Source organism: Macrobrachium nipponense, chromosome 32, assembly GCF_015104395.2.
Source record: "Macrobrachium nipponense isolate FS-2020 chromosome 32, ASM1510439v2, whole genome shotgun sequence".
Taxonomy (NCBI): Eukaryota; Metazoa; Arthropoda; class Malacostraca; order Decapoda; family Palaemonidae; genus Macrobrachium; species Macrobrachium nipponense.
This window is the reverse complement of record NC_061094.1, coordinates 12,506,125-12,520,615: the sequence shown is the minus strand read 5'-3', so window position 1 is coordinate 12,520,615 and position 14,491 is coordinate 12,506,125. Positions and strand designations below refer to the sequence as shown.

Below are 14,491 nucleotides of genomic sequence, written 5' to 3'. Positions count from 1 at the left end.
TGGGGATCTGTTGGAGTCTCAATTTTTGTTCTCTCGGACCGAGCTGGAAGATGCGATAGACCAGCGCTGGGCTAACACCAAGGACAAGCTAGTACCCCAGGCTGTGTCTTAAGTTGGAGTCTTGTCCTCGGAGACGTCTGGCTCCTCCTCCTCCCCCTGCCCAGCAGCAGTCAAGAAGATCGTCGCCTGGTAGGCTGTTGAGGAGTTCGGTTTCGGCAGGGCCTCCTCGTTCGTCTCGGTCCAGGTCAAAGGACCAACGTCCCTTTCGCTCCTGTTTCTTTAAGCCAAGAAGGGGCCTGAGGGTCAGAGGTAAAGGGGGCTGTCGGTAGGTTAGGCGCCTCTCCCTCTCCTGTGCCACAGGTGGGGGGATGCCTGGCGGGCCATTAGGCCAAGTGGCAGAGTTATGGGGTGGAGAAGTGGGTGGTAGATGTCCTTCGGGTGGGATACCTACTGCCATTCGACTTCTCTCCTCCTCTATCGGACAAGCCGCAGCTCAGGAAGGCGTATCCTCCAGATTCTCTGAAGTTCTTGTCTCTTCGAGAGGAAGTGCAGAAGATGCTGGACAAGGGTGCGATAGAGGAAGTGGTGTGTCCATCTCTGGGATTTTACAGTCACATCTTCTTGGTGCCCAAGGCTTTGGGAGGTTGGAGACCTGTGATCAACTTATCCACCTTGAATCACTTCATCAGGAAGACATGGTTCAAGATGGAGATCTCGCATTCAGTGTTGGCAGCTGTGGGGGAAAGTGACTTCATGCTGTCGATAGACTTAAGGGATGCATAAGTGTCTTATCTCTCATATCAAGTTGGGCCCATGCTCAGGAGATCTGTTTGCTGAGGTGCCTCGACGATTGGTTGGTCTTGGCAGGTTCCAGGGAAAAGCTGCTGCAGGACAGAGATCGTCTGCTTCAGTTCTGTCTGGAACTGGGCATCATGGTCAACCAGGAAAAGTCAAACCTTGTACCCAGTCAAAGGATTCTCTACCTGGGCATGGTCATCGATACGGCAGTTGCAAGAGTTTCTGTCGGATCAGAGATTGGAGAAGTTGCAAGTGGTAGTGCGCGACTTCCTGTCGGAACCACACCAGTCAGCTCATCAGTGGTAGGTTCTTCTGGGAGTTTTGTCTTCCCTGGAGAAGCTGGTCCCTCATGGGCATCTTCATCTTCGGTCTCTACAATGGAGACTGGGAGAATTCTGGTCTCTGGTGGGGGACTCACCTCTGTTAAAGGTTCCTCTGTCTCAGGAAGTGAGAGAAGACCTTCGTTGGTGGTTGGACAGCCAAAATCGTTTGAAGGGTGTCCCTCTGCTTTCTCTCCCACTGGACTTCCTTCTGTTTTCAGATGCCTCCCTTGCAGGTTGGGGGGCTCATTTAGGCGGCCTCATTGCCTTAGGCGTTTGGAGTTTAGAGGACAAACAGCAGCATATCAATGTCTTGGAGTTGAAGGCAGCCTTCCTGGGTCTGAAGGAGTTTCAGGAGAAGGTAGAGGGTCATTCTGTCGTTCTCATGTCGGACAACACCATGGTGGTCGCCTATGTGAACAAGCAGGGAGGCCTGGTTTCTTGTCAACTTCACGCCTTGACAGTTGAGGTTCACCAGTGGGCGGTCAGCAATTCGGTAGAGCTCTCAGCCAGGTATATCCCAGGCAAATGGAATGTGGTCGCAGGCAAACTCAGTCGGGATTAGATCCTAGGCACAGAGTGGTCCCTTCACCAAGTATTAGCAGACAAACTCTTCTGGGTTTTGGTGAAGATCCATGCTGGACCTTTTTGCAACTTGGTTCAACAGGAAACTGGAGATATTCTGTTCAGTGGTTCCAGATCCTTTAGCGTTAGCAGAGGATGCGTTCCAACATCCCTGGACAACCTGGAGGTGTATGCCTTCCCTCCGTTTTGTTTGATCCGTCAAGTTCTGAACAGGCTGATGAGTTCACAGGGTCTCAGGATGACTTTGGTAGCCCCTCTGTGGCCTCAGGCGGAATGGTTTCCAGATCTGTGGTTGCTGTTGGAGGTTAAGAGGGAAATTCCCCCTTGGCAGCATCTCCTGTGTCAGCCGCATGCAGAAAGGTTCCACCAGTCAGTAGAATCCCTGTCTCTTCACAGTTGGAGGCTATCAACTATGTATCTCCTCTGAGAGAGGCTTTTCTCAGAAATCAGCTGGACACATGTCCAGCAGTCTTAGGAAGTCAACCTCCGCAGTTTACCAAGGCAAATGGGCGATTTACTGTGATTGGTGTAGTAAACGGGGTGTTTCTCCACTCCCAACCTCTATTCAGCAAATAGCAGACTTTTTAACCTTCCTCAGAGATGAGAAACGTTTGTCTGTTTCTGCCATTAGAGGCTACAGGGCGGCCCTGAGTTTAGTGTTACACCTTAGAGTTATCGACATCTCATCCTGGGAACTTTCCTTGCTAGTTAAGGGGTTTGAGCAAGCAAGTTCTCCTAGAGGGCCCAAGTCTCCGATGTGAGATGTTTTCCGGGTTATCAAGAGCTTCACTAAGGGTCCATATGAGCCTTTGCGTCGCTCATCTAACAGGAACTTATGCTCAAGACGGTTTTCCTCCTGGCCTTGGCATCTTCAAAGAGGGTAGAAGAGCTCCACGGTCTGAGCTATGATGTAAAGCACACCAGGGGTTGGGGGTCGGTGTCCTTTGAATTTGTCCCAAAATTTGTGGCCAAGACCCAAAATCTCTCTGCGGACAATGATAGGTTCACTTCATTTTCCATTCCATCACTGAATGACTTGGTTGGTGGTAATGCTCAAGAGCTTTTGTTGTGTCCTGTCCGGGCCTTGCGTTGCTATCTTAAAAGGACATGGCACCTTAGACCAGGCTGCCGCAGACTTTTTGTTAGCACAGGAAGTACAAAGAAAGAGGTGGCAAAGAATACTATCCCTTTTTGGATACGGGAAGCCATCAGACAGGCTTACTTGACTCTTGGGGATTCCGCCACCATATCTGTGCAGGCTAGAGCGCATGATGTTACTGGTATTGGTCCCTCTCTGGCTTTCAAAAAGAACTTGGCTGTTCATAGAGTGCTGAGCGCTGGTACTTGGTTACGCCAGTCCACGTTCACCTCTTTCTATCTTAGGGATGTTGCCCACAGATCTACGGACATGTTTTTCCTGGGTCCTGTGGTGGCTGCCCAACAGGTTGTGTAACTCATAGTTGCCCTTAACAGGGCACTTTTGTATCTTACCTAAGATAGTTGTGTGGATAAGAGAATTAGTGAGTTGGTTGGTCTCTTTCTTTCTCTTGTACCTTTCCTTCTTCCTTCGGGCGGGTTAAGGAATGTAGACACGTCATTCGCTGTGCTGGTCTGATACAGGTGAGTTAGGTAGTCATATTGATAGTGTGGTCACCTAATATACAAATATCAAACCCTCTATTTGGTAGCGTATGCTCCACTCCTTGGCAAGGAGGAGTTCGTAGTGGTAACAAACCCTTTTGCTATTGGACAGTCAAAGTTTCTCTTTGGTTCCCTATACATACAATGATTCTCCCATATATCATTGTATGTCACTCAGTGTCTGAGTGGTTAGATATCAATTTATCTAGCTTCTCACGGACTTCAGTCCCTCTCCAGAAGTTATTTCCTCTGGAGCTGGACCGGTGGGTAGACCCCCAGCTGGTTTAGGATGTCTTGTACCTCCCTCCAAGTATGAGTCTATCCTATTGTTAAGACCAAAGGTTTGTTCTCGTATGAACAAATGACAAATTTTCTAAGACAATTTGTATTTTTCATAGCTACAAACATGAGGTCTTACCATTATACTGTCCACCTCTAGCCGCCCCTCTGTCTGCTAAGACATCCTGAGTTGAGAAAGACTGACGCGGTAGCGTAGGTGCGTGGTTCTTGACCACTCTTCACCCGATATACGCAGAAGTTGCCAGATCTCACAAGAATCCTTGCTTTCATCTGCGTTTTAAATGGATCTAGCCAGGCGATAGAAATTATCCTATTGTTAAGACCTCAGGTTTGTAGCTATGCAAAATACAAATTATCTTAGAAAATTTGTCATTTTATTACAAAAATGTCATATTTGACAATCACTGTTATTCAGCAAAATTTTTTAAGACTGTTAATGTTATTTTCATGCTGTAAACAACTGTTTCTTCCTGAAATATGCAAAAATTATATTCTGTTATTGTACAAATGGCCCTTTACTGTATATTAAAACTTTTAGATCTGTGTATTTCAATTACAGTACAGTTCACTTACATTGTATGCAAATTCTAACATACCAACACAACAAAAAAATTTCTTCACTGTAATTCAACGTACATAATTTACTGCCATCCGATATTGGCCTTGAAAACTAGTGGGAAAGCTGTGTAAGGGTAACAAATGTTCAGTCTACCTTAGTCTTTCACTAACAATTACATTTTAATGTATGACACTTACCTGGCAGGTATATATATAGCTATATTCTCTGTTCCACCTGGCAGAAATTTTCAAAACTCGCGGCAAACGCTAGTAACCTATTAGTAGTTCAGGCAACCACCACCCCGTTACCGTGGCGCTAGCGCTAGGAACCATTCCCAATTGGGCCAGATTTTCTCTGCCAGCCGAACCGGCAACATTGTTGGTGGTTCCCTGCTAGGATTTTCATTCTCGTTGCTGACTTTTCATGGATTTTTGGTATTGTACTCGGAAACGTTAGCTTGGCATCGCTTTGGATTGTTCTTTAAAGATGTCGGATACTGGAAGTATGTTTAGAGTTTGTGTAAAAGAGGGGTGTAAGGTAAGGTTGCCGAAAGCTTCGGTCGATCCTCATACTATTTGTAAGAAGTGTAGAGAGAATGTGTGTACTTGGGAGAATAGGTGTTTTGAATGTGAGAATTTATCAGAGAAGGAGTGGAAGATATTTATGAAATATGTTGAAAGGCTTGAGAAAGATCGTGTAAGGAGATCTGTTTCTCGTAGTGAGAAGTCGAATTCTTCTAGCAAAAGGAGTGAATGTGTTTCCTCTCCAGCTCCTTCTAACGTAGAATTGGTAGTTCCTTCTCCCCAGGTATCTCCTGCGCCCGCTGCTGTATCGGAGGAGGCGAACGATACACAGATTGTCAAGGTGTTCGCTGCCCTTGCGTCCATGGGCGACCAGATACAGCGACTTACGGATAAAGTTAGTGCTTTTGATGTCAGTGAAAGTGTAGTGGAGGGTGGCGTCTGATCGTCTCTCTCGTGCTCCTAGACCTAGACCTCTGTCAAGCTCCCAGACCCAAGGGAGAAGGCATGTCGACAGTCGAAGGGAGGCGAGAGAGGTTTTATCGCGGTCAGGCATCCCTTCGAACAGTCCTGTTGCAAGTTCCCAGGCTGTTGCAGTTCGCCGCAGAAAAGGCGTAACTGGGAAGTGTGCGTCCTCGGATGGTTCGACATCTGAGCGGGAACGTCGGTATGCAGTTGTGTCTCGCCCCCTCAAGAGGACTTTCAGGACATCGACCGCTCTCGAGAGACATGCTCAAGATTGTGAGGCTTGGAGTAGTCCTGAGGTTTTGTCCTCCTCGGAAGACGGGGACGCAGTTCCGATCAAGAGGAAGAGGATCTTTCGTTCTAAAGAGGACTCAGTACGGCCTTCTCGTTCTTGGATTTCGATGAGAGACTCTCCTTCATCTTCTTGCTTGTCTTCCCCTCGTCTCTCTCCGTCGGGTAGAGTACAAGATCGCTCTCCGTTACGTCGCAGTCCTTCTCGTAATCCTCCTCCTTCGTCCTCTGCCATTCAGGAAGATAGTACGAAGGGTTTCTTAAGGGAAATGCAGTCTAAGCTGGCAGTTCTTGTTAAGTCTTGGGATGCTCCTTTGCAGGCATCTTCGAGGCGGAAGGACGATTTCCTTCCCGTTAAGTCTTCTAAGAAGACGGAAGACAAGGATGCGTTCGCCGAGGACGTAGGACGCACTGGCTCTACGAGGACGGGCGATCGCTTGGTTTTTCAGGACGCAGAACGCAGGAAGAAGAAGATGGTTTCGGAAGAAGCAGGACGCAAACGTCAGGACTCGGGATCAATTGTGGACGCAAGACGCAGGTGGCAGGAAGCAGATGTGTCTACGATGGACGCAGGACGCAGGCGGCAGGACATCGATAGGCGGCAGGACGCCGATTCTTCGTTAGCCGCAGGACGCAGGCGGCAGGACGTTATTCAGTCAGCGAAGCGTCAACACGACAGTGATCTGCAAGACATTTCTTCAGCAGAAGAGGATTTGGATTTTGTTGAGGAGAAGAATACGGAACCGTCTTCGGATTACAAGATTCTGACTTCATGTCTATTTTCGATTTTTGAAGGGGAATTCAAACCAACGGCTCCTTTATCTCCCTTATCTCAGTTTTCCAAGACTAAGACTCCAAAGAAGTCCTCTTTCCTTAAGATGACTCTGTCGATTTCGCCGAAGAAGGCCCTTCAACGTGTGAATGACTGGATGAAGGATAAGAAAGAAGCGGGAAAATACTCTTTCGTTTTTCCACCAGCTAAGTTAGCATCGAAGTCAGGAGTATGGTACGCTACTGGAGAAAGTCTAGGCCTGGGAGTACCTGCCTCCTCCCAGGGGGACTTCTCCAGTATAGTGGACAGCTCACGCAGACAGGCGTTGCAGTCTGCTAAGGTCTGGTGGACTTCGTCCGAGTTTGACCATCTTTTTAAAGAGATTTTTAGGACTTTCGAAGTCTTCAATTTCCTAGATTGGTCTTTGGGAGCACTGGCGAACTCCCTAGAAGAAGAAGATTCGCAGGATATGGAAGCGGCTAAGAGCATTATGTCCTGCATGGACAAGGCTCTGAGAGATGGAACGAATGAACTGGCTTCTTTGTTCACAGCAGGAGTACTGAAGAAGAGGTCGCTGTTGTGTTCTTTCGCTTCAAAAGGGGTTTCAAACTCTCAGAAATCGGAGTTGCTGTTCTCTCCCCTTTCGAAACAGCTGTTTCCCCTTCAGAGGTGATTAGGGATATAGCTCTCTCCCTCTCAGAAGGCCACTCAAGATCTTCTCTCGTCTTCAGTTAAGAAGTTCTTACCATCCAAGTTGGTTAAGAAAACTCCAAAGGAACCTAGGCCTTCGCAACAGCCCTTTCGAGGCAGAACGTTCGCTCGACCCGCCTTTAGGGGTAAGAGAGTACCCGCTAAAAGAGGAGCCAAGACCACCTCTAAACAATGAGATCTCAGTCCTCCAGACGACAGTGGGAGCCAGACTTCAAGGTTTTTGGGAAGTTTGGCAGAACATGAAGGCAGATCCCTGGGCTGTCAACGTAGCTCAGGAAGGGTACAAGATTCCTTTCTTGAAGAGACCTCCTCTCGCAACATCTCCGAGAGCCCTCGGGGCAAATTACAACGATTTAGTGAAGAAAGCAGCTCTGTGGGAGCAAGTAGCTTCCATGCTAGAGAAAGGAGCCATAGAACCTGTTCTGGATCACGAATCTCCGGGATTTTACAACCGGTTGTTCCTGGTTGCAAAGTCCTCGGGAGGTTGGAGGCCAGTTCTGGATGTAAGTCAACTGAATCTTTTCGTAGAAAAGACCAAGTTCACTATGGAGACGAACGATTCAGTGCTGGCAGCGGTACGTCCAGGGGACTGGATGGTGACCCTGGACTTACAAGACGCATAATTTCATATTCTGATTCATCCAGGAAGCAGGAAGTATTTAAGGTTTGTGATTCAGGACAGGGTCTTTCAGTTCAAGGCCCTGTGCTTCGGCCTTTGCACAGCCCCCCAAGTGTTCACGAGGATGATGTCCAATGTGGCGAGATGGTTGCACTTAAGAGGGATCAGAATGTCTTTTTACCTGGACGACTGGTTGATAAGATCCCAATCAAGAAGTCAATGTCTGGAGGACTTGAATCAAACATTGAACTTAGCAAAAGACCTAGGTCTTGTGGTAAACATGGGAAAGTCTCAATTGAATCCCCAACAACAGATAGTTTATTTGGGGATTAAGATATCGTCAGTGACTTTTCGGGCTTTTCCGTCCCCCGAAAGGCAAGCCCTATGCATTCGGAAGGTGCAGGACTTTCTAGAGAAAGACCGATGCTCAGCAAGAGAGTGGATGAGTCTACTGGGCACACTGTCTTCGCTAGAGAGGTTCATTTCTTTAGGGAGACTGCACATGAGACCTCTACAGTTTTTCCTGAAGGATTCATGGCCAAGAAAATTGCAACCGGATTCCTTCCAGTTTCTAATTCCTGCCGAAGTGAAGGAGGAATTAAAGTGGTGGCTAACTCCAGGCAGGTTAGCAAGAGGGATGTCGCTTCAGCAGAAGAGCCCCCAGACCTCATCTTGTATTCCGACGCGTCGGACGCGGGGTTGGGGTGAGCGATTAGGCCCTCAAGAGGTGTCGGGACTTTGGAGCAAGGAAGAAACAAGTTGGCACATAAACAGGAAGGAACTGATGGCAATTTTCTTGGGCCTTAAAGCACTTCAGAGAGTTGATTCGAGACAAGACAGTGCAGATCAACTCGGACAACACCACGGCTCTGGCATACATACGCAAACAAGGAGGGATTCATTCTTTTCCCCTTTACAAGCTGGCAAAGGAAGTTCTGCTTTGGGCGGAAGAGGAAAGCGTCGTGCTGCTCACCAGGTTTATACAGGGGGAGAAAAATGTGAGTGCAGACCTGTTGAGCAGAAGAGAACAACTTCTCCCGACGGAGTGGACTTTGCACATGGAGGTTTGCCAGAGCCTGTGGAAGTTGTGGGGCCGTCCGGTAGTAGATCTGTTTGTGACAGCCAGAACAAAAAGATTACCAGCCTATTGCTCTCCGGTTCCAGATCAGGAAGCAGTGGCGGTCGACGCATTCCTGATGGATTGGACAAACTTAGATGTTTACGCTTTTCCTCCATTCAAAGTACTGGGGAAAGTTATGAAGAAGTTCAGGGAGAGCCAAGGAACGAGGATGACCTTATAGCTCCGTTTTGGCCGGCCCAAAGTTGGTTCACAGAGGTACTGGAATGGACAATAGATACGCCAAGGACTCTTCCTCTAAGAGTAGATTTACTCAGACAACCCCACTTCGACAGGTTTCACAAGAATACCCTCGCTCTGGGTCTGACTGCGTTCAGACTATCGAAAGTCTTGTCAGAGCGAGGGGATATTCTAGAGAGGTGGCCAGTGCAGTGGCTAGAGCCAGAAGAACCTCCACAATTACAGTATATCAGTCGAAGTGGGAGAATTTCCGGAAGTGGTGTAAGAACAGGAAAGTGTCTTCATCCAGTACCTCTGTGACTCAAATCGCAGACTTCCTTCTATACTTGAGGAAGGATTTGGGTTTGTCAGTTTCGACAATCAAAGGCTATAAAAGTATGCTAACCTCAGTGTTTAGACACAGAGATCTAGACATCTCTAATAACTTAGACCTTAGAGATCTGATTAGGTCATTTGGTACCAAGAAACAACCCCAATGCAGGCCACCTGCTTGGAACCTCGATGTTGTCTTGAAGTATTTAACCTCTAGCAAATTTGAGCCTTTAGAGAAATCCTCTCTGAGAGATGTTGCTAAGAAAACTATCTTTTTAGTCGCTTTGGCAACGGCTAAAAGAGCTAGTGAGCTTCAGGCCATATCGAAGAAGGTGGGATGGAGACATGGCAACGCAGTGTGTTCATTCCAGAAGGTTTCTTGGCCAAGAATGAGAATCCGGCTAATCCTTGGCCAAGATCCTTTGAAGTTTTGGGTCTTTCTGAGTTAGTGGGTCACGAGCAAGAAAGAGTTCTCTGCCCAGTGAGAGCATTGCGTTTTTATATGGAAAGAACAAGAGAGATCAGAGGGAATTCTGATGCTCTTTGGTGTTCAGTTAAAGACCCCTGTAGACCCATGACGAAGAACGCTCTAGCCTTCTTCATGAGAGAGTTGATTAGAGAAGCTCATATGTTGTGTCAAGAGCAGAGCTTTGGTATTTTGAAAGTGAAGGCTCATGAAGGTCAGGGCAGTTGCGACTTCATTAGCTTTTAAAAAGAATTTAGCCCTCAAAGAAATTATTGAATCCACATATTGGAGAACTAATTCAATATTTGCGTCTCATTATCTTAGGGATATTCAGACAACCTTTGATAATTGTCAGACGCTAGGTCCATACGTGTCCTCTGGTACAGTATTGGGCAAAGGAGTTACTACCCCATAACCTTCTTTTAAGCTAGTTGATTTTATTAGGTGATGGTGTTTGTGTTTTTTGGTCGTCTGAGAAAAGTGTTGTGTACTTTTATCAGTCTTGTTAGTATTATCTTGGTGTGGTGTGTGTGTAGTTCAGGTAAATGATCTATTACTAGCTTGAATGCCGTGGCATAAGAGGGCTGTACGGTTCTGTCAACACATTGGTCATGTCCAGTTGTCAGTTCCAGTCTTAGCTTCTTCAACATACAGGACACTTCCTTGTTGAGAGCTCCTAAGGTTTAAGCAGGCTTAGAGGCAGGACCTATGAAGTCAGCTACCTTAGCAGGTAAGGAACCTAGAGTTTTAATAATATTTTAATAATATTTTTATACTCTAATAATGTTGCTGTCTTTGACCCACCTCCAAATGTGTCAATCAGCTATATATATACCTGCCAGGTAAGTGTCATACATTAAAATGAAGTTTTTATGTTAAAACAAAGTTTAATGTATACTTACCTGGCAGGTATATATAATTTAATTCCCACCCTCCTCCCCTCAGGAGACAGGGTTCAGAGAAAATCTGGCCCAATTGGGAACGGTTCCTAGCGCTAGCGCCACGGTAACGGGGTGGTGGTTGCCTGAACTACTAATAGGTTACTAGCGTTTGCCGCGAGTTTTGAAAATTTCTGCCAGGTGGAACAGAGAATATAGCTATATATATACCTGCCAGGTAAGTATACATTAAACTTTGTTTTAACATAAAAACTTCATATTTGCAAAGTTTACTGTCAATAAATCACTCTGCAGTAAGAAATAAAAGTATTAAAGAGTCCAAAAAAGAAAGATTTAAAGATTTTTCCTACTCTTTTTCTCTCTTTCAGACATACAATCTTAACACTCATCTTACCCCAGATCTTTGATCTTGATGAGCTTGTCTTCAGGGCTATAAAGAATCAATGAAATAATGGTGTTATCTACAGTGTCAATGAAATGACACTGCAGAAAGAAAAAAATGAGGAAGGCTAATTATTGATGTCTTCTGAACAGACAACAGCTGTGAGTTCATCAACGCTTTCTCCGAAATTGCTTCATCATAAATTTTTTTTTAACATTTTGCTGTTTTTAAAACAGCAATGAAACTAGACTTTATTTTCCTCTCTTTACCTTGAATAGTGCAGATGCTCAATTCATTTTCCCATAAAGCACCCAACTTCTAAAGACTTGCTATCTTTCCACAAATCTAAAATATTAATTTTATCATTTAAACTAAGCACATTATGTGCCCTTTTTGGTTTAAGAGGATTACCATCAATTTTACCTCACATAATAGGCACCATTTTCTTTTGGAATAAAAATGTTCCCAAATTAAAGGCAGGGAAAGAACAGAGAATGATTCACGTACACACAAACAGCTGGACCATGTGGCTGGATCTAGGATTGTGGGTTCACTGTGATACAGCTTCCAGAATCAGCTGAGGTATGAAATATGTATGCAATAAATTCGAAATAAAAAAAATTATTTTTATATTTTTTATTCATTATTTTATTATATTTTAGGGGATGGTGTGTTGAGTCTGTGCAAAAGAAAATTCTTGTTAAGGTAGAGTTACTGAACTCAGAAATGCATTTCAAGATGATCACTTTATTACAACTGTCCTGACAGACATTCAAGTGATATGTTTCATGTTATTTATTCAATGTTTTGCAGGTGAGCATTTGTGACATAAACTGCTGCTGTGATGGGGATTGTGATGCAGAAGATAAAAAGATATTTTCTCACTGCCAGGAGAGACCACAGCCTGTGTTGGGTATGTCTTGTTATTTTTAAGCCACTATATAAGTATTTGAATTCTAAAGGATTGTTAGCGATAGTCAAAGTGCATGTAGGAAGCAGTTAGGTAAATGCAATGCTCTGTTATATTTGACATGCCATTTGCAAGAGAACCTTGATACAGATTTTGAGTGCAGAGTAATTCAAATAGATTTTAGTGCTGCTTTTTATTTAGTAAATCACATGGCACTTGTTTATAATGATACAACAATTGTGGGTTTAAAAAAAGTCCACTTGTGAGAAATGAAGCTGCCTTTAGTCTCAATCAGGACATGTACAGGATTAGTAAACGTAGTTAGCGTGGTATGCGGCTGAACTCTGGTAAAACAAAAACACTATTGATTAGCAGATTCTGTACAGATTTTCCACCTCATCCTCCCCTTCAGGTGGATGGGACTCTGCTGAATGAGTCTGAAGCTTGAGCTATTCAAGGTGTAATTTTAGATTCACATCTTACTTTTGAGAAACATCAATTGAAAGTGTCAGAAAATCCTGCACAAAAGTTAGATACTGTTTGTAAGGCCTCTTATATTTATAACGGTGATAAAATAAGTGCAACCAGTTTTAGGTCATTTGTCCTTCCTTTACCAGAATACTGTTCTCCGGTGTGGATGTCTGCTTCTGCCAGAGATTTGTCTGTTTTTGATAGAGTTGGTTGTGGTGGTAGGTGTCTGTCTCCTAATAAATACTAAAGTTATGGCTTGGACCTTTGATGGATGGTCTCTTGTTTGTCAATTTTTCATAAGTTGCACTTTGACAGAGATCTTTTACATTCACAATTGATCCCTGATCCCCTTCATCTGCTGAGAGAGAGCAACCAGATTTGCTGAACAGCAGCACCAATGTACAGAAAATATGCCTCACTGTCAAACTTCTCAGTTCCAGAAGTCTTTTACTCCTTTCACTATTGGACTGTGGAACAGTCTCCCAGAGGATTTTGTGCAATTAGGACTTAGAAAGTTCAGTTGAAGATGCAACATAATTCTTCTTGTATTTTGATTATTTACTTATTTCTATTACATTTTTAATTAAAGCCTGCATTTTAAGTCAATGGCCCCTATGGGCTTGTTCTATATGAATAGGGTTCATCTGCAGCATCTTTTTGATATGCCAAGGAGATGGGAAACTGCCTTTGCTGTACAATAGACCCCATATATTCGCAGGGGATGGATACCAGACCCCCACAAATAGCTAAAATTGGCATATACTTAAATCCCCTCTAGAAATGCTCAGAACTGCCTATTTTGATAGTTGAACCACAAAAACCCTCATAAAATGGTTATACCTGATTTTTTTCAGTTTTACCACAAAAAGTGCATTTAGTCATGAAAATTATGTGAAAATACAGTACTTTTGTGAATATTTCTCAGTGAAAAATACAGCGAATAGGCGAATATGTAATGGGTATGCGTATACAGTCCATAGAAAAATCCGCAAATTGTGAGTCTGTGAATAGCAGGGATTGACTGTAATGGATTTGCTTGTATTTTTAATGTGGTAACTGTGGGCAGTCTGCAGTGATAACTTGTTCCCGAAGATTGTACAACAACCTTTGGGACCTGATAGAGGTCATTATTTTCTCTCCTGAGATTTTAAAGAGAATGTTGTAGAAGTACACAAAACACAAAACAAGAGGTCTTTAGGTTTGTCAAGGAACCTGGTTTCCTTAGGAAGTTGTAATTATCATTGTTAACACATTTTTATCGGCAGTTCATATGGTTTTAAGATTGTGTGAAGTGTGATAGTAATTATGTATATTCTATATGAATTGTTTCATGAAATATTTGTATCGAAATTGTTTCTATCTTTAGCTGAAATTACAATCAAAACATATTTCATGCATTGTTAGGTATAGTTATTGTGATATCAGTTTACCTAAATTAGCAGTCAATCTTTTTGCACCTATATGCCTTGCCTTCCTTTCCATGCTTTAATTTTCATTGGTTTTGGGCTGTCAACTTCTTTAACTTTTTTCAGCTCCCGTTTAAATAGAAGTCACTGTAGTAAGCTGCACAATTCTAGAAATACACTTCAGAAGGAGAGTTGAATTACCATGCAGTAATAATTTAAAGTCAGCAAAACTAATATCAAGTAAGTTCGTTTCATCTATGATGGATCTCTAGCTGCAAAGACTTGTTTCAGTGTTGAACAGAAAGGAATGCACTGCATATTCTTAGACAGCCTACAAGTTACCTCATCATTAGCCATTCTTTCATGCAATTTGGCAGTGGTCACACATATTCTGTGTTGCTCTCCATTTGTTTGTTTAGCCATCCGTTGCTTATGTTGCATCGTGCTATTTATTGACTAATATATTTTGATTGATGACTGCTAAAGTGATAAGGGTCATGCTCAAGCTTACAAGCATCACTTGAGAGAGCTATGTTTGAGTTGCATTTCACAAATATTGTTAGATACTCAGGTACTTTTTGTCTGAGTCTACATCTGGTCCAGGTCTTCTTCAGTGGCCACTATTTTTGGTCATCATTATTGGTCTTCATCCTCCTACAGTGTGCTTTTATTTATATTTTTCTGACTAAATTCTGTTTTCTTCTCATGACATAGGCAAACCATGTCAGTTTTTGAGATATCAGTA

The 14,491-nt window shown here is 43.9% G+C and overlaps 1 protein-coding gene across 1 annotated transcript in view; it reads left to right on the top strand.

The window, feature by feature from the left end:
* The window catches only part of LOC135207223 (tectonic-3-like), a 67,032-nt gene that overhangs the window by 13,229 nt on the left and 39,312 nt on the right, over positions 1–14,491 (top strand). The window contains exon 2 of the mRNA XM_064238841.1: positions 11,773–11,872. Within this exon, the coding sequence (XP_064094911.1) occupies positions 11,773–11,872 (100 nt within the window). The remainder of the gene's footprint in view (positions 1–11,772; positions 11,873–14,491) is intronic.